This window comes from Somniosus microcephalus, chromosome 6 (genome assembly GCF_052327205.1).
Source record: "Somniosus microcephalus isolate GS21.2 chromosome 6, FLI_Smic_1.0, whole genome shotgun sequence".
Lineage (NCBI taxonomy): Eukaryota > Metazoa > Chordata > Chondrichthyes > Squaliformes > Somniosidae > Somniosus > Somniosus microcephalus.
Window position 1 is genome coordinate 217,112,460 of NC_140992.1, and position 23,743 is coordinate 217,136,202.

Sequence of the window (23,743 nt, forward strand, 5' to 3'; positions counted from 1 at the left end):
ACCAGTCCCACGAAGACTAGCACGCAGTGCAGCTTTAAGGGACCTGTGAAATCTCTCGCACAGACCGTTTGCCTGTGGATGATAGGCGGTGGTGCGATGAAGCTTGGTACCCAAACCCTGAGCCACGGCATTCCAAAGTTCCGAGGTAAATTGAGGTCCTCGGTTGGAGGAGATGTCGGCCGGTACCCCGACGAGATGAAGGCTCTGGAAACGTCCGCCGCTGTGGTGGCAACCAAAAGAATTGCCTCTGGCCACCGGATGGTGCGGTCTACCACGGTGAGGAGATGCGTAAAACCATGAGAAGAAGGGAGAGGGCCAACCAGGTCCACGTAAACATGGTCGAAGCGACGCTCTGGAACTGGAAAAGTGGCCACTGGGGCCTTAACATGGCATTGGATTTTGGACTTCTGGCAACTCACACCAGTCACGGACGTCGAGATGCATGCCTTTCCAGACGAACTTCTTTGCCATGAGTTGTTGTGAAGCCCTCATACCAGGGTGCGACAAACCATGGATTGCGTCGAAAACTCTCCTGCGCCATTCGACTGGTACAATTGGTCGGGGGACTCCCATCGAGATGTCGCAAAGGAGTGTGGTCCCTGCAGCCTGAAAACTGACATCAGCCACTTGTAAGCTGGAAGGTGTGGTCTGGTATGCCTGCACTTCAGGGTCTGCCATCTGTTCTTCTGCCAAACCAACATAGTCGATTCCCAGGTGGACCGGGGCGCGGGAGAGACAATCCACCACCAGGTTGTCCTTGCCAGACACATGTTATATGTCTGTTGTAAATTCTGATATGAACGTAAGATGACGTTGTTGCCGAGCCGACCATGGTTCCACTGTCTTGGCCATGGCAAACGTAAGTGGCTTGTGGTCTACGAAAGCCGTGAATGGGCATCCTTCCAATAAGAAGCGAAAATGGCAGATGGCCAGGAAAAGTGCCAACAACTCCCTATCAAAGGTACTGTATTTGCGTTCATTTTTTCACAATTGGCGGCTGAAGAAAGCCAGTGGTTGTCATGTGCCGTTGACCAATTGCTCCTGCACTGCCCCGATGGCATAGTCAGATGCATCTGTGGTAAGGGCGATGGTTGCACCTGGAAGAGGATGTGCTAACATGGTCGCATCAGCCAAAGTGTCCTTAGTGTTGAGGAACGCCTGGTCCATCTGGGGTGTCCAGCCGATGGGGTCTTTACCCGATTTACCTTTTAGAGCCTCGTACAACAGTTGCATTAACAGGGCTGCCTTGGGGACAAAACGATGATAAAAATTGACCATCCCCAGGAATTCCTGGAGAGCCCTGACGGTCTGAGGATGCGGGAACGAGGTAACTGCCTCCACCTTCGTAGCCAGCGGAACGGCGCCTTCTGAGGTGATTCTGTGTCCCAGAAAATCAATGCATTGTAAGCCAAACTGGCACTTGGCCGGGTTGATAATAAGGCCATACTGGCTGAGACGAGAAAAAAGGGTATGCAAGTGCGTAATGTGCTCTTTCTTGCTGGTACTGGCGATGAGGATGTCATCGAGGTAGACGAAGATGAATGGCAGATTGCGCAACACAGAATCCGAGAGATGCTGGAAGGCATGCGCTGCGTTCTTCAACCCACATGGCATATGAAGGAACTCAAAGAGCCCAAAAGGCATGATGACAGCGGTTTTGGGGACGTCCTGAGGATGAACGGGCACTTGATGATACCCCCAGACAAGGTCTACTTTGGAAAAGATGGAATTCCCTGCCAGGTGGGCCGAAAAATCCTGTATGTGAGGAATCGGGTACCGATCTGGGGTAGTAGCTTCATTCAGGCGTCTGTAGTCGCCGCATGGTCACCATCCGCCGCCTGGTTTAGGAATGATGTGTAATGGTGAAGATCAAGGACTATCCGTTCGTCGAATAATTCCCAGGCGCTCCATGGTATGGAACTCCGCCTTTGCGGCTGCGAGTTTACCGGGTTCCAGCCTTCGAGCCTATGCAAAAACTGGGGATCCTGTCATGGTAATGTGGTGCGCCACACCGTGCCCCGCGACTGAAGAGGAAAAAGTGGGCCTGGTGAGCTCTGGAAACTCACCGAGAAGACGAGAGAACTCATCTGGAGATGGGACTGCACAGGCAACTGACCAAGACACAGCGGTGCTGCGGTGGCAGGGGACCGAATGAAAGGTGGCCATGTTGATTAACCGGCAGTGCCGGACGTCGACGAGAAAACCATTGGCGCAAAAAAAATCTGCCCCCAGGATGGCCTGTGAGACTTTCGCCATGATGAACTCCCAAACGAAATACTGGCCGCCAAAACGCAACTGGACCCTACGCTTTCCGAACGTGCGGATGGCCGCACCATTGGCTGCCTCGAGGGAGGGACCGACGCTGGTAAGATACTGTACTGGGAGCCAGTATCACAGAGAAAACGTCGACCTGACAGGGAGTCTGTGATATAAAGGAGTTTCCCTGCGGAACCAACGGCCATCACAACTCCGGCGTGTCCCTCAGGCCCTGTCGCCCTTCTCAGAAACCGCTGGTTTAAGGTAGGTTTTTTGGGGGGGAAAAACTGCAGGGAGGACGGCAGCATCGGGCTTTCGCGCCAAAGCGAGCGTGGTATGCACACCAGCCTGCTGGCGGAGGAGTCGGCTTCGCTCTTGTGGGGGATGGGCGCCTCGTGGTCGCACAACATTGTTGCGTGACGGTGAAAATTTTATCCGCTTCTGCAGCGAGTTCAGCACAGTCCGTGATCGCAGAATTGGCCAAGGCCGTCTGTATTGGCTCTGGTAACTGGCAGAGAAACAACTCCCGGAACAGAAAACATTCCGATTCCGAGCCCAAGAGCATGAGCATCTGGCTCATGAGCTCTGATGGCTTTGAGTCCCCGAGGCCGGGCATGGAGATAAGTCTGCGAGCGCGCTCCGACTTGGACAGACCGAAAACCTGCAGTAACCGTTTTTTTAAAGCTTCGTACTTGCCATCGTCCGGAGGACTCCCGAGGAGGCTGACGACCCATGAGGCCGTGGCGCTGTCGAGGGCGGAGACCACGTAATAATAACGGGTCGAATCCGCTACTACTCCCTGGATTGCAAATTGGGCTTCCGCCTGGAAAAACCACGCGGCTGGTTGTTGCTCCCAAAATTGCGGCAGTTTGAGGGTGATGGCGTTCGTGTCCATGATGTAACTTCAATGAAAATTGTTCAAAGAAATCGGGGTCACCAATGTAGGAACGGAGGTTCCTAGCTGAAGAATTGAGATCGACGCAGAGAATCAAAAACAATAAAATTTAATGAACAAACGAAGTTAAACAGTAAACTGCTGGATACAATGCAAATAGGTCTGGTCTGGTTGAAAGCCTCTCTAGAACTGCTAGAAGGTTCCGAGCACTGATGTCATGACGTCATCACGTTCTTCCCGCCGTTGGGGGATCACGTGACGGGCGGCATGACGTCATCACGCGGAGTAAAGGAAAGAAGCCATAGTACAGTTAACAGACACATTAAAGGTGCGGCCCCCGGTTGCACTACATTGCTGTTAAAGGAATTATAAACAATTGTCCTGAATCCCCTGGTGGCTCCGCCACAGTATAATAATATTTTTTTTTTAACTGAAGCCTACTACTTCACACTTACTGACATTGAATTCCATCTGACACTTTTTTGTCCACTCCATCAATCCATTATCTCTTTGCAACTTCCTCTGGTCCTCAGCATTATTTTCCGTGCCTTCTATTTTAGTATTGTCTGCAAATTTGAACGTTACTCCCTTTAGCTTCCTGTATCTTCATTGCATTTATTATCAATGAAAGGGTCTGAATGTCTTATTAAAAAGATCATCTCCAATAGCTTAAGACTGGCCAGAAGTGCTCTGTGCTTTCATTTTAAATGTGAATACACAGAGCTGTGCCATCATTCACTCCACAGAGGTGCAAGCGACTAGTGTAGCCACACTCTTCACTGTCATCGTTCTACAAATAAGTAGGCACAGTTTAATGTAAGTCAATGCAATGTTACTGTAAGTTTGTTCTATAATGCAACAGTTTAAAGCGAATACTCAATCTTGTAGGATTTTTTTTTTAGCAGCTTAGAGTCAACTCCATGGCAAATTAATATTACTGCAGGAGCCTATTTATTGGAAAGCCAGATCATGATGTCATTTTTTCATAGCTTTATTCAAGAACAGTGATAAGGATTCAGGATTCTGATTGGGTGAGGTTGGAACGCAAAGCTGTAATAATCTCCCAGGTTAGCCGAGACCTTAGGGTAGATGTTCCTCTTCAATACCGTCAGGATACCCTTATCACAAAATCAATTTTAACGAGTGGAAATAATGAGCATTCTCTGCCTGATTTTGCAATAGGGTTTCCACCCTAGTCCTGAAAATCTACTCCCTTATGTTATAACCATATACAATGACATGGAGGAACAATAGGAAAATATAGGTTAAAAACCCAGAATCCAGTAACAATCCAGAATGGAAAGATGGAGGTTTAGAATAGGTTTAGAGTCACCTGAAATGATTAGGCATTCAGCGTCACTTCATTAAATACTTACCTTCTCTTTCAATATTACTTAATTATAAACTGCTTAGAAGGTTTGCTAACAATTACAGAATCAATATTCAATTTCTTTATTATTATCAAATGATACTTGGATAGTTAATTTTATTTTAAATCTGTTTTCTTTATCTTATGTTAAATATTCTGGTATTAATTTTTATCACTTAATGGTAAAATTTGTGAGGCTGCGTATCTCTAGTGAGGCCTATCACTCTGAGAACAGTTTGCAAAACTGGGTGTTGGACCTTGCATGCCTGGGTCCTGCTGTGCTGAATTGTGTGAGGCACAATTTGGGTCTAATTTAGAAGTTGGTCATCTTCTTCTTCTATCTTCTATCTATATATATAAAGCGGTACTTCTGTCATTCTGTCTATCTGTCTATCTGTCTGTCATTTCCTGTGCGTGTTTCGGGTATACACTCAAAAGTTACAGGGCGTACCTACGCGCGCGTTACCTCCAAAGAAAGCTTACGCTTCAGAGATGGTTTTAAGCATATTTACTTTTCGGTCGGACGAAAATTGTTCGCGCCTTATGCAAAAAACCTTCAAAATTAAACTCATTATCTGTTAGCATTGATTGACTGACATCAAGGTTCCACCAATCCTGTTCCGTCACGATTGACCAATCCTACAGTACGGTCCCCTGATGGTTGGCCAATCGGTGTGTGTGTGGGCGGGACTATTCGTTTTCATCTCAGGGAGCTTCCAGCCATTGTTTCACTAGCAGCTCTGTTCACCTTCCACCTCAAATGATTTCAGCTTGCAGCTAAAACGACTTTCAAAGTTAGTATGTCTTTTAAAAATAACATAAGATTTACCAAAAACGTTTTATAAGTACTTTCACTTTCATTTTTCAACCTTCTAAAAGGTAGACATACAAGCACACAGACAGGGCCCTAAGCCTCCCACTCGATTTAAAATGTTACCCAGCACCAGATTCACAAAGGGACACAGACAGGGCCCCAAAGCCATAACTACTTTCACTTTCATTTTTCAACCTTTCAAAACGTACACAGACAGTGACACACACAGGGCCCTAAAGCCTGCCACTCGATTTAAAATCTTACCCAGCACCAGATTCACAAACGGACACAGACATCGCCCCAAAGCCTACCACTCGATTTAAACCGCCTGCCCCAAAACAGCCCCGGCAACGCCGGGCTCCCTAGCTAGTCAGATATGTATAGGCCTCACAAACGTACTCAGATTTGGTTCTGAAGGACCCTGTTGAACTTCACAACATCAAGCACAAGCTCCACCCATGGCAGTGGCCCCACCCATGAATTGGGATCAAGGATATAGCCAGTGAGATTAACTCCATAGGCCATCTTAAAGCTGTGTATACAGTGATCAGGGAGTATTCTTGGAAAGTTGTTTATTTGGCAGCAAACATTTCCTAAGGTTTGCATTGAGTACTCTGCATATGTTTTTTGGGCTCCACAGAATTTGGCATGCGCTGCACTTCTCCTTAAGGGGATAATTCCTGCTGTAATCAAAGGGCTACCTAGGAAAGTGTGGAGAATCAGACAGGCACTCTAATACATGATTTTGATGATAAGCACCATTTTTCGATGGGCCAACATTTGCAGATGCAACGATACCTCAGGTGGGATGTGCAGCCCTGCTGCTATCCCTGAACCTGGGTCTACAAACCATGAGACCAGTCTTTGGCTACTGTTTCACTGCAGATGCTGTGACAGACCTCTGTTATCTGCTGCTGTTTGACTTACAGAACTACAACTGGCACTTCCTGTTGCTGTAAGAGTGTCAACTGCCTTATCCTTTTATAAGAAATCACACAACACCAGGTTATAGTCCAACAGCTTTATTTGAAATCACAAGCTTTCGGAGCGCTGCTCCTTCATCAGGTGAAGTGGAAAGATGCATAAAAACACAACTTATATAGTCAGAGAATAATGTCAGATGTTTACAGGTAATCTTTCTAACTGCCATTTATCACACCTCGGCAGAGAGATAGTCACAGCAATCAAAGGTGTAAATGGTGTCCAAACAGGTCAGTCAGGAAAACATTACATCAAAGAGCAATGAGGTGGGGTCACAAGGGGTCAAATGTTGCAGATGCTGGGGTCTGTATGAAAAACAAAAAAACAGACAAAAAACATTTTTTTTGCTGGAAATCACAGCAGATCCGGCCGCATCTGTGTGGAGAGAACAAGCCAATGACGACTCGAGTCTGGATGACCCTACGTCGGGTGCGGTTACATGTAGCATGACATGAACCCAAGATCCCGGTTCAGGCCGTCCTCATGGGTGCGGAACTTGGCTATCAGTTTCTGCTCGATGATTTTGTATTGTCGTGTGTCTCGAAGGCCGCCTTGGAGAATGCTTACCCGAAGATCGGAGGCTGAATGTCCTTGACTGCCGAAGTGTTCCCCGACTGGGAGGGAACACTCCTGCCTGGCGATTGTTGCGCGGTGTCCGTTCATCCGTTGTCGCAGTGTCTGCATGGTCTCGTCAATGTACCATGCTCCGGGGCATCCTTTCCTGCAACGTATGAGGTAGACAACGTTGGCCGAGTCACATGAGTATGTACCATGTACCTGGTGGGTAGTGTCCTCACGTGTGCTGATGGTATCTGTGTTGATGATCTGGCATGTCTTGCAGAGGTTGCTGTGGCAGGGTTGTGTGGTGTCATGGTCGCTGTTCTCCTGAAAGCTGGGTAATTTGCTGTGAACGATGGTCTGTTTGAGGTTAGGCGGCTGTTTGAAGGCGAGTAGTGGAGGCATGGGGATGGCCTTAGTGAGGTGTTCATCGTCATCGATGACATGTTGAAGGCTGCGAAGAACATGGCATAGTTTCTCCGCTCCGGGGAAGTACTGGACGACGAAGTGTACTCTGTTTGTCTTCTGAGGAGGTCTATGTGATTTTTCGCTGTGGCCCGTCGGAACTGTCGATCGACGAGTCGAGCGTCATATCCCGTTCTTATGAGGGCGTCTTTCAGCGTCTGTAGGTGTCCATCGCGTTCCTCCTCGTCTGAGCAGATCCTGTGTATTCGCAGGGCTTGTCCATAGGGGATGGCTTCTTTAACGTGGTTAGGGTGGAAGCTGGAGAAGTGGAGCATCGTGAGGTTGTCCGTGGGCTTGTGGTCATATCTTTCCCAGTGGAAAGGAGACAGCAACAGGAGTAGGTCCAGAATTTCTATTAGCTAGCATACTTTTCAAGAGTTCAGGCCATTTAGATGGCAATCGTGGCCATCAGGGCTCTGCATCACAACCTAAATACGTGAATAGGAAAGGCTTCCATGCCCTCAATCTCGAGGTGGTGTTGGAACACTGTCATCCTGAATGCTACCCAGGAAGCACCCATGATCCCCTCATACTGTAGTAGTCTGCACTCTCTGCATTGTTTGAAAGGGACGACAGGATGTCTGGTTGACTCTTCGGAGAGGAGGCTACCTGTCATGAATCTTACCATTCATGTAGAAATGACTCATGAGATAACACTGGGCAGCCAGCTGGTGGCGCCGTCCAAGGAAAGTATAAATACTCAGGCGTGGGCCCAGCTTGCTCAGGACGTTTTTGTAACCAGGAACTAGTGATGTAACTAGAAACTCATGGTTGTGAAACAGTTGATTAAAGCCTTGTTTTATACTAGAAACATAGAAGATAGGAGCAGGAGTAGGCCATTCAGCCCCTCGAGCCTGCTCCGCCATTCAATGAGATCATGGCTGATCAAATAAATGGCCCGTACGGGGATCGAACCCGCAACCTTGGCATTATTAGCACCACGCTCTAACCAACTGAGCTAACCGGCCTACTCAAACCAAGTGCTTAGTAGTTTTCTTCCGTCACTACCCATTGCTCCCATGGATTCGGACACCTATTCGGAACCCCGACTTGGCAGCGGAGCAACAATATAACGAGGTCTATGCTACCAACCATGTTACAGTGAAGCTCACAATTAGGAAGCTGAAGCTATTTTGACCACTTTGCTGGAGTGCTGCTTTACAGTCCAGAAAAATTGGGTGAGATTGTTACCATTTGGCGCATGCCCTTTGTTTTACAAAGAGGGATGAACATGCAGCTGGAGGATGATAAGGCCAGTGGGGCAGCAGCCCAGTGGAAGAGTGGTCCCTCACTGCTTTGGGACATCTCTGCAGATAGCAGTGAAGATGTCAGTTGATCCATGGGACTCTGCAATTCAGTAAATCCCTCTACTGCACTAGAGTGAAGACCAAGGTGCTGTGCTGCACAGTTTTGGACAAGTGCTGCATGCTGCTCATGGTGGATGCCAAGATAGAATCTATTGTCCTGTGCTCATATCAATTGAAGGTAGGACCAGAATTACGCCAATCTCTTGCCAATGCCTTGGGGCACCGCATGGGCTGGCAGTTTGGTCCAATCTGTAAATGTTCATTTCTTCACTTGCTCCTCCTCACTTATGAATGGTGCTTCACTTGGTGCCCCTTCTGCAAACTCACTAAATACCTATTCTAAGGTTCTAGTAGCTGAGCTGGAGCTGGGGTTAGGTGCAGGGATTGTTTGACACAAGTTGCAGTGCTGGGTGAGAGACTGTGGTGTCATTTTGTTCTTGCCTTCACTTTGGAAAGAGCCTACAGGAAGAGAAATGAACAAATAGTTTCAAGGTATGACGATGCCTTCAAAACTTTTGGTGTGCGAGGCAGCCATTTAGAAGAGCAGGCACAGGGAAGAGAAAGACTGAATGTGTGATAAGGGTATCAAAGAAAGGAGGATACGTGTTGGCTGGTGGCACCATGTCTCCAAATTCAGTGTCTCTTGCACAATTTCTCCGAGGAAGAGAATGGCGGCCATCTCTGAGTAATGGTTGCCGATCTGCCACCTGTCTGGATCCTCTCCTGTGGTTATACGCAGTCTTGATCTGCAACCAGAACGCAATAAAGAATATTAGAGCAATACATTCCATATCCCATACTCCAAACTGGATCGCTATGCCTTCAACACCACCTTCCAAGGGCCAAGTCAGGCCTTTATGGTGGCAGTACTGAGTTGCAAAAAAAGTTGAAAATGCTAAATGAAGGGTGTTTGGGGGCCCCAGTGCAAATGTGTTGTGCACCTTGAATTGCATGCAAGAGTGCCTTGGGAAGGCAAACATGTCGTCCTCATCAGGTATCCCTGAGAGGGAGGGATCCTGCATGGCAAAGGAGAATCTACTTACCTTAACACTTCTGCAGATGTCTGAAAACTACTTCTTCATTTGCTCCCATGTCTACAGGGAGACATGAGCTGCTCTGCCATCTCCTCTCATGCAGTTTGCACCATTGCTTTTACAGTAGTGTGGACCGCTAACCCAAAAAGAAACATCCTTCTTTGCTGATCCTCCAGCAATAAGACCACCAGAGTTAGAGCAGGTGACAGAAGGCATCATTGAAGAGGTAGTTTTTGAGGAGGCTTTTAAAGGTGGACAAGAGAGGTAACAGGCAGAGAATCTTAGGAAGAGAGCTCCTGTGTAAGAGCAGGATGGCTGAAGGCTGTGCTACTGATGGTGGAATAGAGTGCAGCGGAGAGAAACACGCATTAGTCTAGACTCAGAACAACAGGAGGGGACGTAGAACTGGGGAGGTTGCAGAAATAGGGTGGGCGAGGCCATGGAGGGATTTGTAAATGAGGACAAGAAATTAGAAAATGTGTTGGGAGATAGGGAGCTTGTGGTGAAAACAGTATGATGAGTGATAGAGGCTTAATACATGATAGGATGTGGGTGGCAGAGTTTTTGATGAGTTAGAATTTATGTTGGGTTGAGCTTGGTAGGCTGGCAAAGAGAGTGTTGGTGGTGCAGAAGGCACAGATAAGAGCTTCAGCAGTGTGGTTGGGGTGAGGTCGGGACAAAGGCAGATAATGGTAAAGAGGTGGAAGTACGTGATCTTGGTAAATGGGTAGGATATGGGATTTGTGGTCATCCATTTCATCAGATTTCAATGACACATTTTTGTCATTAAGAAAAAACAATCTGGGCCATGAGAGTAGCAGTAAAATGTGCTTAGCATCTTAAAAGATATTTTTCAGTGCCAACAAAAAAAGGAGTATTTTATTTTCCTGATGTTAAACTAATGCCATTGAGCTTTTATTGGTCTGTATCAACCATAGACCAAGTGTTTCAGAATTTTCAGGCAGTCGACCCTGTCATGCCCCACAGAAGCCCTGAAACCTTTGAGTATGAAAACAATAACCCAGAACGCAGACAACAAAGACCATGCTAGTTAACCGGAGTCATGCAGGCGTGTTCATACCACCAATTAACCTCCCTCCTCTGCCTGCCCCCAACTCATGAGCCAATAGACATGTTTTTTTGACTGTGACATTCTTTGAAAATATTAGGAATTTTTTTAAGTCTTTATAGTGAAAATTCATTCTATTTCACTATGCGAACATTTCACCAACCCTGATGTGGTTTTACTCTAATGGCCTTTAGACTCGTAGAGCACTATTTGCACGTACAGGAACAATATTACATAATTTGTCTTGGGAAAACGCTTAAAAGCTTTGTGCCATTTTTCTCGATTTAACTCGTGTATTATCCAAGCCTTTTAACGTTAAATGACCATGCTTTAAAGTGTATCCAGCTCTAACCCACTTCACATCACCAAATTTCTAGGGAGGACACTGATACAGTACTTATCCAACTCCAAAATCTATACATACACAATTAAACTCACCAGTTTCAGTCGTGCTCAGTTAGTTTTATGCATCATCATTTAATCTGTAGAAGGAATTTATAAGAGACAGCAAAAACAATTTAGACTCCAATTGGCACAATGTAGAATTGATTGATGTGAGTATTTATTTTCAAGAAGGGCATTAGCTTACCAGCGTGCAAATATTGAAACACAGCAGCTGAAACAGTTTCAAAATGTATGTTTTTTTGGTCCTAGGATATTTTTGCATCTAGCAATACTATAGGGGAAAATAACCTTTATCAGTGTACCGCATCACTTATACCTCGTTATACTTACCTAGAAGGATAAATGCTCCAAATTAATTTACGGTGAAATAGTGAAGACATACTTTGTTACTGATCACATGTTTTTTCAAAAACTGCTATCCTGATTTTTAAATATCTGCTGTAGTCATACAATAAAATACACTAAAAATAAAATGATTTTATATCACCTATTTTAAATGCTCTTATACAATTACGTATTCCAAGTAAATTAGACTCTTACCTGTACAGACATTTTCAGTTAATCCACTTTAGCATTTGTATCCAGTGCAGGTTTATTAATAGTTATGCACAATCTGTAGAGGAAATGTTTAACAGGGCAGTTCCGCATTAGTAAAGTGTTGGCTGTTGTGAAATAGGTTGAACAGTGGGCTGTCATGTGTTTCAGTAAACTGATAAGAGTTCGAAAGGGGGTTTTACAGAAGTGACACATTTTCCTTAGCATGAAATTTGTCCCTTAGTATTTTGTTCTTTGTGGTTGAGCCTATGGGTCTCTTCTAAGTAAAAGGGTTGTCCTCGTCACCTGCCATTTTCACAGCCTGCTTGACACCCTGGGGCTTCCCAGCAGCTCTCTCCAGCAGGAGCTGTCTCCGAGCTTTTAGCACCACCAAATAATTGAGGTTGTCACATCTCTTGTTCATTGTTTTCGTAGCCTGGAAAAAATGCAAATATTTCATTGTAGTCATTAATTTTCCCATCCTTTTCTTAAAGCATTTTGTTGGTTTGATCAGATGAAAAGGGCTGAAGGCATTATTGCAAACATGCTGGCATCCAGGTCTGCCTGTAGTGGAGAGAATCTCATCAGATAAAGTCTCAGGGAGGTCATCAATCATTGGTGCTGACAACCATTTTGCCTTCGTTTGTTACAGATGTGAACATGCTTAATTATTTGTAGTGTAATTAGTTCATGAAATGTCAGGAAATGTCAAACTGTGTTCACAGTGCAGATTTCTTCAGCAAAGTGGAATGAGAGCAAGTGTCAATGGGAGACATGCAGGACTGATGAGCAAAACCACGTCTGCAGGCAAATGAGATGGCTTAAGGGTGATGAGAGAGGGTCAAGAACTACTTAGCTTTAGCCTTCTGGGGTGACATTTTTCTAGTATATGTAAAAAGTATGTAAAAAATAAACATGAAAGTCAGTCTAGAGATTAAAGAGTTTTTGGAAGGAAATACTTATGTCAATTTTAAGCATTTCTGAATCAATTTAATCAATTTTGTGACATATTATTACTGTTCCAAATATAGTAGAAGATGCCTTTCTGGGTTCAACTGCTTGTTCTGACCCTTCTACAGCTACATGCTGTTTTTTTACAATTACTTTAAATAGTTCAATAATAATGTTGAAAAATAATATTAAGTCAAGGAACTAGGTGTTGCTACCAGAGTTTGAATGGCACCTCTTCTGCAACTTTACAAAAAAATACACCTCAAACAGATGGGGTGAAAGTCTTTGCTCTCTGATGACTATAAAGAGTCTTAAGTATAATGAGTTTTGGCACTCTCAACTCAGTTCCCAATGAACAGAAGACCACAGCTCCAAACTGCCCATAATTCAGCACTAATTAGGCAGTCTCACTCAGAGAGACCATAAGGATGGTACGGGAAATGAAACAGTCATGCTGGTGCAGGAGGGGGTTCTTTTCTCACGTTGGGTTGAGCCGCAGTGTTAGAGCTCTATACCATGTACCTAAATCGTGCTGTCCCTAACCTGGGAGTATTTGATTCTATCGCTAGAAGAAAACATTCTATTCCCTAGTGCTTGAACAGCACAAGTTTTACAAAAATAATTTGTTGCTAATTTTAACCTTTTTTTAAAAAAAAGCCTGAAACTCAAACTATGTAATATAAGATGGGTTCTCACAAATACAGTGCGCTAGCTGATCAAGAGAATTCATATGCATATTAGGAAATCATAATGGATACATACTAATTAATCCCTTGTTGCTAAAACCCCAATTAGTACTATTTTGTTGTCACTAGGTTATCAAGTTAGCGTGGAATAATAAAATAATTGTGACCATTTTTCTGGGAAATGTCATTTCTTTGTGGAGTTATTAGAAAGAATGAGGCCACAGCCATTAGAATACTGTTTATATTGCCCAAGGAAGACCTTTTGTCTAAGATGTGATGACAATAAAATGAGCTTTATGCTACAGAAGGTATTTAGTTGGCCTATGTGTGAATTTCTTAGACAGCACTCCACTGGGCAGCCAAGCACGGCAAGGAGGAAATGGCAGAGACGATCGCCAGAGCTGGCATTGATGTCAATGTTAAATCTGTAAGTGACTGAGATGTTAAGTGATGTTTGATTGGTCTCTTTAAATCTTAAGAATATTTTCTTTTTCCGCCCCCCCATTCCTGTCTTTGTACTTTCACCCCCCTGCTGGTCTACTTTAAAAAAATCACCTTTCTTCTATTAAACAGACAGGGGCCCTTTATAGTGGTCTTGCTAGATTGTCATTCAGACCTGTCAAATCTGCCATCTTAGCATGCTACTAAACCCAAGTACGGTGCTACTGTCAGTTTATTTTAGGAAATTTATTAAAAATACTTTGAAGAGTCTAATGTAGCTCGAATATGCATTGGAGAATGCTGTGTAGATGCAGTGAATACATTTTAAAAAAATTGAAATCCATTTTTTCTAGGTATACACAAGCAACCACACTCAATTTAATAGGTTCATTTTGGGCGTAAACTGATTTTTGACCACTTTTCTAAAGCTGCTGATTTTTTGTGGTGAGAAATATATTGACTAAGATGTTGTATATTAGCGTGGCAACATAATCAGACCATTCTGTTCTAGAGGAGTTAGAGAAGCTTGGATGTTTTTGGGGGCGGTTATATTTAATCATCATACATTTGGAATTAAAAAGCAATTTCAACCAAAATTGGTAACATCAGTCAGGCTGCAATATCAGATTAGACTCTTTCTAACTGAAGAAAAATGAAGTTTATTTGGCAAAACAAATTAATTCCGACCCTGGACAAGACAAAAGAGGTAGATTTTCAACTTGCTGCTCAGGCATAAAACTGGCATTGTGGATTGGCCTCTCGTTATAGAAACCACCTCATTTTAATTTCCATTTACTTCAATAGAAATGAAAATCGGGTGGTTTCTATGATGGGCTGCCAATCTGCAATGCCAGTTTTATGCCCGGGCGGCATTGAAAATCTACCCCTAAACCACTGAATTGGACCATCTCCTGCCCCTCAAACTTTCAATTTTCAGAATTAAAGGGTGGAGAGAAAGCCCCCACAATGAACAATGGAAGTTCCAATGTTTATTCATAATGGCTCATCAATATTTGGCTTATCCTCAACTCTACACAGTTAAGCGCAAAGTTAAGTTTAAAATTCTTACATGAGCACAATCTCATAACAAGTCACGTTGTGATAACGTTAGTGCGGAGCCAAAAGGTTGGACCCATTGAGTGAAGGAGATTTATCTCTATTTTACACAATCTTAATTTACTATGACGTTATAATTTGAGATCCGTACATATTTTCAGTGATAGATAAACACCTTCTAAGGAAAAAAAACTTTTCGTACAGGCATCTTCATAAAATGCAACTTTTCAGCAAAAGACCAATTGTTTTGATTGCAATTGCCTGTTAATTAAAATATTGTGAGTTATTCAGCAGGGTGTAGCAGTGACTCAATAAAAAGAACCCACTTTTCCTTCAAATTTTATATATTATTCCTGTAGTCCCTTAATTACCTTCATTTCCTTTATAGCAAATATTCTTTTCACAGGACACTGGAATGTTCCTCATTTAAATATGACCGACGCATTTTCCCTTTGTCTTGCACTAAATTGTATACATTTATTAACTTACAATGATTACTATATACTGTACTACATTTGGAACAAGTGGCCTACAAATAAAGATTGTAGCTTTCTTTCATTTATCCATATATTTTAGCATATGTCTCATCCTTGTCTAAGTTCATTTGAAATCCTTCAATATTTTTTGTGTGTTGAAAAATGCGAAGGGACTATTATGGTAGCTCGATTATTGACAGTCTTTGAATCCAAGCTATGATGGCTAATAAAATGGATATTGTCAAATATATTAGTGGAGAAAATAATGTAATGTTAATAACACCAAAAATATCCACCTTAATATTCTCAGAATAAATTGCAGTATTTGAAATACTGCAAAACTACAATTGTAGTTCTGAAAGGCTTTTTTTAAAAAAAACCTTGCATTTGCTTTTTTTAGTACTCATTTCCCCATAACTGTAGTTATTCTTCAAGGTGAAGACCGTCCCTTGGTTTATCTTAGCTACTGCATCCAGGCTTTAATTTCTTTTCTCCAACCTTTTCATTTTCAAATAAATTGAGGCATCCCATTTAAGAGCTTTTTTTCCACAGTGTGCCTGAGGCTTGGTTTGCGTTCAAGTCAAATAAAATTGGAATGCTCCATTGCACCTTTTTTCCACTTTTCCACCTTTTGTGTGTGAAGTGGCAGACGTGAATTTAATAGAGGAAGAATGCTGTGATTACTTAATGGTTTCCCAGACAGCAATGGCCTGGAGAATTAAATTTCACATCTGCTTTGATTGTGTTAATCTCTCTCTTCACATCCAGGCTGTTATGATGTGCACATGAGAGATAATGTTTAAACTGACTAAAGCAAAGTAAACCAGACAAGTCTGTTATTGGCTTTATAATTACATAATTAACTTTTTGTCTCTAATCGTTATGGAGGTAATGGTGCTGTTAAAATGGGTTTCTGGTGAGCAGAAACTAAATCAAAAATCAATAATCCATAGAATGCCATTAAGGGCTGTAACAGCGCTTGTTTGATTCACTCAAGTTTTTGTACTGCAAATGAATTTCATTATGGTGCAGAATGTTATCTGGCAAGCTGACTTTCAACTGATAGAAGTGAGCAAGAGCATTGTAATCAGCAGTGTGCAGGAAAATGGACAAATGTTGCCATAAATTACACTCTGCTTGAAATGCAGTTATTGTAGAGCGATTGACCTACTTGAAATTAATTCTATTTTCCATGAACCCTCCTTTATTTCTAATTTACATTACGATCATATAGGTCTGAAAAATGATATCATAAAAAAGATTAATGTACTAATTACTTGTCTTCTTATCTCCCCCTCCTTCGGTTCCAACACCTTTGGACCAACTCGCTCAGCATGTAAGTATGTCACTTATTTCATTGTGACAGGGGTAATGTATTTGCAAACTGTGCTATAAATATTGGAATTCAGGGTAGCTATCTCATATTCAGACACCAGCCTTTTGAGCTATGCTTTTCCAAATGAGTTTAGAATTGACAAAGATTTTCAAAGCCAAATTACCTGTATGTCACTGTGAAATTAGGTTCTTGACCCTGCCTCTGATGTATGCTTATTTTCTACATATTTTCTTCCTCAATTTTATGCATCACTATTCACTGTTGGAACTGGTGACATGTCTATCCTGAAAGGGGGTAAGTAATACTTTAATACACCTGTGAAATGAGTCTGCGTTTGTCATGAATATGCTGAATGCCACCAGCGGCTGCAGTCAAATTGTTATTCCAGTGGCTCAGTGTGACCTGAGCTTTCCTTCAGTAGGGCAATCGTAAAGATCCTGCTGTCTTAACACTGCTCCAAATTTTTAAAAGAGTGAAAATGTTTTTGGCACTTCTAATTTTAATCCCATTTCTCCCCCCTCCACCGCCTTCACTTTTTCTTTAAAAAATACATGTTTCAAAATGACAGAATTTTTAAAAATATCAAATTCTTACATAACGTATACTACAGTATCTGGAATATCTTTATTTTTACATACATTGTATGCAATATTACCTTCAAGTTATCTTGATATAAAAATTTGTTTTTAAAGGCTGCAATTAAATTTTTTGCAAACTAATTCGGCAAGATTCACCCTAATTAAAATCAATGCTAATATAAAAACTGAATCTGTAACGAGATAAATTTGAGGCTGAATTTTAAATTCCTAAAATAATGTGTTAAGTACAGTATGAAGGCAAAGTATAGTCAGGTAATTACATAAGTTTTTAAATGTCCATTTATCCTTTCAGACCAACTTTACTGTCCTCATTTATAAACCATATACTATCACACTTTATTAATTTCCATAAAATATTGAAAATATCTCCTCTGCGGGAATGCAGTAAAACCTATTGCATGGTGCATGCCCCTTTTTCACTGGACTGCACTGTACCTATTCATGCTCCTGCCTGTACACATAAACTAGTTCACTTGTGTTGCAGTCATCCCTTCTGTCATACAAACTAACTCACAATCACCTGTTCACAAATACAGATGCTGTCCCAACCATCACTGCTGTCAAAAAGACAACAGTTAACTGTAGAGATCAGGAAGTCTTAAAAAAACAATCATATAGCCTGCTTGCAGTTACAACTCACAAGTATGTAGGAAATAGCACATCATATGTTGCTTTCATGAAGAGTCAATTTTTTATTTAAAAAGTTTTAATTTATATATTTAATTTATATTTATATTTTTAATTTATTTATACAAGTTTTAAATATTCACTCTTCAATAAAATTATTTGGCTTTTAAGATCTAATTGTTTGGGGAAAAAATAGGTTAACCTTCTTAAGGTTCGACTCTTTCTATATACATTACACACTATTGTCTCGGCTAAACTTTTTTTCTCTCCCTTAATGATGTTTTTCACTCCCACAGACATGTTTAGCACTTGACAGTCTTGTAAGTCTACAAATTAACTTGGCACATCATTCCCCTAAATTGAGTTCCACTACTCTTTGTGGCTTTTTGGATTTCAGTGAGTTCTTTACATGGACAAGATTGCCTTCATTTCTGGAGGCAAGACACCTGGCTCAACTGGAGCAGTAATTAATTTTTAGTGTTTGGGGTGTGATCATCATTCAGATAGGACTCCGTCTTTGGATGATGGATGGTGGGTAAACTGGAGGCTGATAGGACATAGCCCATGAATCTGTTCTACATCATCAGTTCCTTTGATCACTGGCAGAAGTTCAGAGATGCCTCTGTGCATCTGTCCAAATAAACAAAGTACCAGTTATATCCTCTAGAGCTGCATTCACAAACACAGAACCCACCTCCGTTTCACACTCACCTCCTTCACCAAAATGCCTCCAGTATAAAATAAATGCCACAGTTCTTTTTTTGGATGAAACTATTTGAAAAGGCCCAAGATAATGACAGATTCTGTAGATAATAGATGACCCATGAAAGATGATAGCTGTGCTGACAGCAGGGGCTGGTTTCAGCATAGCTGCCATGCAACATTAAGGCCTACAGCTGTCATGACAAGAAACTCAAAAGTTACAGCAATGCTATAGCGATTACATCATTTATCTTTTGAAGGCTGTTCCCTGATTAGTGTCTTGCATTCATTCTACTCACTGTCGGTGCTCAGCTTGAAGTAACTTGTCAGTTCACTTTCCAAGAATAAATCAAAGGATGTTTACTTCATAGTCAGGTTGGGTTTAATGTATGTGGCAGTTGATTCTGCTTAGTTGGACTGTTTAACAAATATTGATCATGTTTTATAAAGAACTTCCTATTTAAATGCCACCTTTTCCTTTGTTTAAAATCTTTGACCTTTCTTTGCTTCATTAAATTTACACATAGCAAAAAAAAAGGTGGAAAAGGTTGAAGAGTCTGTGGCCTTTATATATTACACAATGTACATGACTCTGCCTGTCACCAAGCTCCAAATTCCTCTTATTGGGATAATGAGACAACTTTCAAACTTAATATATATCAGGTATTCAAGTGCCTTTTAAATTTAAGATATACTTTTTTACGCTAATGAAGAACAATTTCCCCTTAGGCTTAAATTATAATTTTTTGCAGAAGTAATATAAATCACTCAAAGCTATTCAGCAGTAATATAGGACCCCAGACCAGTATCAGTCAATTATTTTAAGTTTATTTTAGAAGCTTAGAAGATGTAGAGGCCCAAGTAAATTATGAGGTCTTTCCCACAAATGAAATACATCAATTTGTACTGGTTTGACATTCTGTTTTTATGGACATATTAATAAAGGTGATATAAAATGAGTATTTTTAAAATATACAAATACATTAAATTATAGTTGTGGGAGTACTGACTCAGTAGTTCCTGGGGATAGTTTGACATTAAAATTTATGCCACTGTTGGCTGATGCTTTTTCTCATTATGTCACTAGAGCACTGAGTACAGTAGTTGGCATTTTCATATGCTCGTAATAATTTTATTTTCATTGGTGAAATATCAAACCAAAGTAGAATAATAACATCATTGGCCCTGAATTTCCTGGATTGCACTTACGCAGAAATGATGGCAAAATTTACGCCGATTTCCGTGCCGATTTTGCCGACAGGAATTTATGTTGAAATTTCCTGCGGCACTCATTTTTCTACTAAAACCAGTGTAAAACAAGCGCGAATGCAGCACCAACAATAAGGGTAATAGTGAGTGGGCTGCTGTCTTCTACCATGGCATTTCATTCTCAGAGCCTCTTGCCTCTGCCGCTCCTCTTCCTCCTCCGTTATTATGCGGAGCAGGAGCATGTCCATTGGGAGGCCATTCCAGCTACTTAGTCCTTCTGATCATGTGGAGGAGAGGTGGGGGTGCACTGAGACTGACACCAATTTGGTTAAGTATCGTGCAGGCCTCAGTAGGAAAAATTGCAAATAAATGCTTGGAAAAAAGCCATCAAATTCCAGAAATCTCAGGTATTCCGATATCAAGTGAATTTGGGTTGTGCAGCGTCTACGTTTTTGGTCATAAATCTACTAAGAATCATATATGCTGAGAGAACATGATACCTGGTTGGTGTATCTCATTGAAGCTTACTGTATTAAACAGACATATCTCTATTTTCTAATATCTTTGTACAAACATTTTTTTATTACCCTGGCCATTTACTGTAAACATTTAAAATTTTAAACAACATGTATAACAGATCAGGTACAGACTAAAATTTATGCTGAAACTATTTCTTTTCTCACAGAGCATACAGAGCATATATAAGGAAAAAGAATAAAGTTACAGAATGTTGAAAAGCTTCCTGTAATATTTTTCAAAATCTATATTTGCATTTAGCCCACTTTATATACATCCAGGATTGTCTGGGGGGAAATTATTTTTATTGTGAGAAATACTAACACAAATTAGTCACAATGTATTATCGTACAAATTTAGAGTTTTCAGAACCTGAGTTGTGTTTCTCAAAACCAGTGGCAGCTCCTGCAAGTTGACTTGTACTCCTAGACCACCCATGATGGAACGAGTGGTACCATTCGCGTCTCTGGGTCAGAGGGTGCAAGATTTGAACCTCACTCCAGGCAGTCCCAGCGAGGGGTGATTGGAGCTCTGGCTCTGAATTACGGGTTGCCATCCAGCGGGATACTTGCGTCCAGTGAGGGTGGGTGGCCCCCCCTCATCACATAGGTTGTGGAAGGCTATAAAAACCCTCTCGCTATATAGGACTTACCACCCTATAGGCCATGGAAGGAGCGTTTGTGTCACGGCCTGTCAAACTGTTAATTAGTCTGCAAATCTTTCCACTACTTTGCACTGTTCTCCAAGGGAAGTGTTTGAAGATACGAAAACAATAACCGCACATGATGTAATACAGGGATTTGTTGGAATATGGCTGAATTTCGATAAACCTATAAGATATTTGTTAAGAACTGTCATCCTTAGACAGGATTTCTGTGAATGCCACCTAAAACCATCTAATGTTTAAATATTGTACCTCAGCCCATTGAATCATTAATTCAGTAATTCAATTTAAACATAAACAATAAATTCTTGGGAAAAAGATGCATAATTTCACCAAAACGTCATATGACTTTTAATTTGGCAGTGAAACGACTGGATTTGATGTGCTAAGCATTTGAGAAGAATTTAATACTGGCAGCAGGATTTTTGTATTTAAGATTTAGGCTTGAATTAGATATTCAATATACTTAGAGTGAATGGGACATGATTTAATACACTGGAATTCTGTGCATAAATTTGAATCATTCTTCGATTGGGAATGCAGTTATCTGGAGCTGAAAAGGCCGTTGTAGTTGATCTAATTGTTTAATGAGGGTTTTTCTCAGCATTTTCAAAAATGTTATTCATTAGAATTGTACATTAAATTAGAAACACGGCAATGAGCATTGTGTAGATTTGTTCTTACAGTTGACCTTGATGGTATTTGTAATTTACATTTTTTCCTCAGCAACCATCCATATTTATTTTTTAGTCAACCTTGACCCATTCACTTTGCAAATAGTCCTGATTGGCTCAACGTTACATCTTGATCGACTCAATATTATTTGAAATATGCAAGTGGACAAAAACTTTAATATCCCCTCATTTGTTAAAAATCAGTAAAAACAGATATTTTACCGAAGTGAAATGTAACCATTTTTTGTATTATTTTTAGTACATCTTTTAAAATGTATACTATCCCAATTGCAGCTTAAATAGTAACACATGTAAGACTTTTGATACAATGCTTTTGTCTGTGCATATTACAATTCTACTTCTGTAGTCAACTAATTGTGCAATTTGCATTTGCTGCTTTACAATTTGTTGTCTTCTGTTCAAATCCTAGGGCTATACACCGTTGCATATAGCAGCCCTTCATGGCCACCGACACATCATTCAGCTGCTGATCAACACATACAGTAAGTGACTGGCAACTCTTTTAATACCCTTGTTTCTTTATGAAACACTTTCCTCCCAGACCAGTGAGGTCTGCTATTTCCATAATCTCAATTTAACACATATTTGAAGTGCTAAACAGGGACTGTCTAGGCTTGAAAGTAGTAAAGTATAACAAAATTGCATTGACAGAAAAACAAAACATCTCTGCTGCCCTTATTAGCAGAGATGCTTAAAATGAAAGTGAGCGAGACCAAGGATTTGACGTGGAAGCAGGGGATAAATTGAAAACCAGTTAAAACTAGCTGAGAAACATCAACATGGCAAGCTAACAAAGACAGGGACCCCGAGGGGGAAGAAAGGGACAGAAAGAGCAAGCAGTCTGAGCATCATCAGATAATTGCTTATACTACAGCTAAATATTTGTGATCGAATGTTTTCCTAATTTGTTTCACAAATTTTAGTGGTGCACTTCAGATTGGCTGAGATAGGCTAATACAGCATAGATGACTGTTCATTAAGATGTTGATTTGCCCAGTCTCTTGAAGCATAGCAGCTTTTTCGAGGATGTAGCCTCCCCTGTAAGCAGAACTAATTTTCCCTTAATTAGCCAGACCTTGCTATTGTTATTTACAGCTTTGCTGTGCATCAGACTAAAAGTTTTTTTCTGCCAAGTTTTCAATGCCCTGAAAGCTCAAGAGGGAGCAAGCAGAAAAGGCCCTGCAGAATAAACCGCAGTAGGCTAGCCGTATGAATGAAATGGCCACTATAAAAACACAGGTTCAAGGTCAACTGGAAGTCAGGAGTCTCACAGATGGTAAAATAAAAAAAGAAGTGAAAGGGAAAAATAACAATCGTTGTCTTGTCACATAAAAATTCTGTGAAATATCTGGTGTGAACACCCATCGGCTTCCACCAATTTTGTACAGAGTCTGTTTGCCTTTGGGCGGAGATTACTAGGTCTTTCCTTATGCATCCTCCCATTGAGATTGCAGTAGCTCCCAAGGGAGGAGAAACCACCCAGATTTTTTTCGCTGTTTGTGTTTTATTTACGTCATAGACACTGCATAGAAACCTGAAACTGATGTTAATGCCACAAAGTTTATAAGGAAAATACAACTGAACTTTAACCTGTAAAATATAATCAGCATCAACCACTTTTCGGAGCCACTGGGCTCAGTTAGTGCTGGCAAAATTTCAGGAAACAAATTTGCACATCTTTTTTTTACAATGCAGGCGTCAAAGTGATCTTTATCCGCATTTTACATCCAGCATATTTCCCCAGGGATCATCGCACAGCCTGTTCACAAATTGTGTTACTGCTGTTAGTTATAATAATGATTGTGAAATCCATGATAATAAAATACAAGACATATGTAGCTGTGTTTTTTTTTAAAGAAGAAGAGTATTGAGAGAAAAAGACAAAAATAGAACTGCCCTAACCAAGACCAGTCATCTGAAATTGGAACAATCTGGCATGTGGGCACACATTTGCAAGGTTTCCATTTCTGTGTCTCCATGGTAGCCTGTTAGTTTGGTCCACCCATACCAGGAACCAATCTGAATTCTCCTGCATTTACACCGCCACAGATAACAGTAACTTTATATCCACTCACATAAGTGTGGAAGAAGAGTAGAG

At 41.4% G+C, this 23,743-nt stretch overlaps 1 protein-coding gene and 1 non-coding gene across 10 annotated transcripts in view; one reads left to right on the forward strand and one right to left on the reverse strand.

Annotated features, from left to right (window-relative positions):
- The window catches only part of LOC147116456 (retrovirus-related Pol polyprotein from transposon 17.6), a 614,807-nt gene that overhangs the window by 506,800 nt on the left and 84,264 nt on the right, over positions 1-23,743 (forward strand). For all 9 annotated transcript variants that reach the window (XM_085991401.1, XM_085991398.1, XM_085991400.1 and 6 more), the window contains 2 exons: positions 13,665-16,927; positions 22,055-22,127. In XM_085991401.1, the coding sequence (XP_085847527.1) occupies positions 13,665-13,763 (99 nt within the window). In that variant the 3' untranslated portion in view covers positions 13,764-16,927; positions 22,055-22,127. The remainder of the gene's footprint in view (positions 1-13,664; positions 16,928-22,054; positions 22,128-23,743) is intronic.
- Positions 8,233-8,306, reverse strand: trnai-aau (transfer RNA isoleucine (anticodon AAU)). The gene has a single exon. It is a non-coding gene; the product is annotated as a tRNA-Ile (tRNA).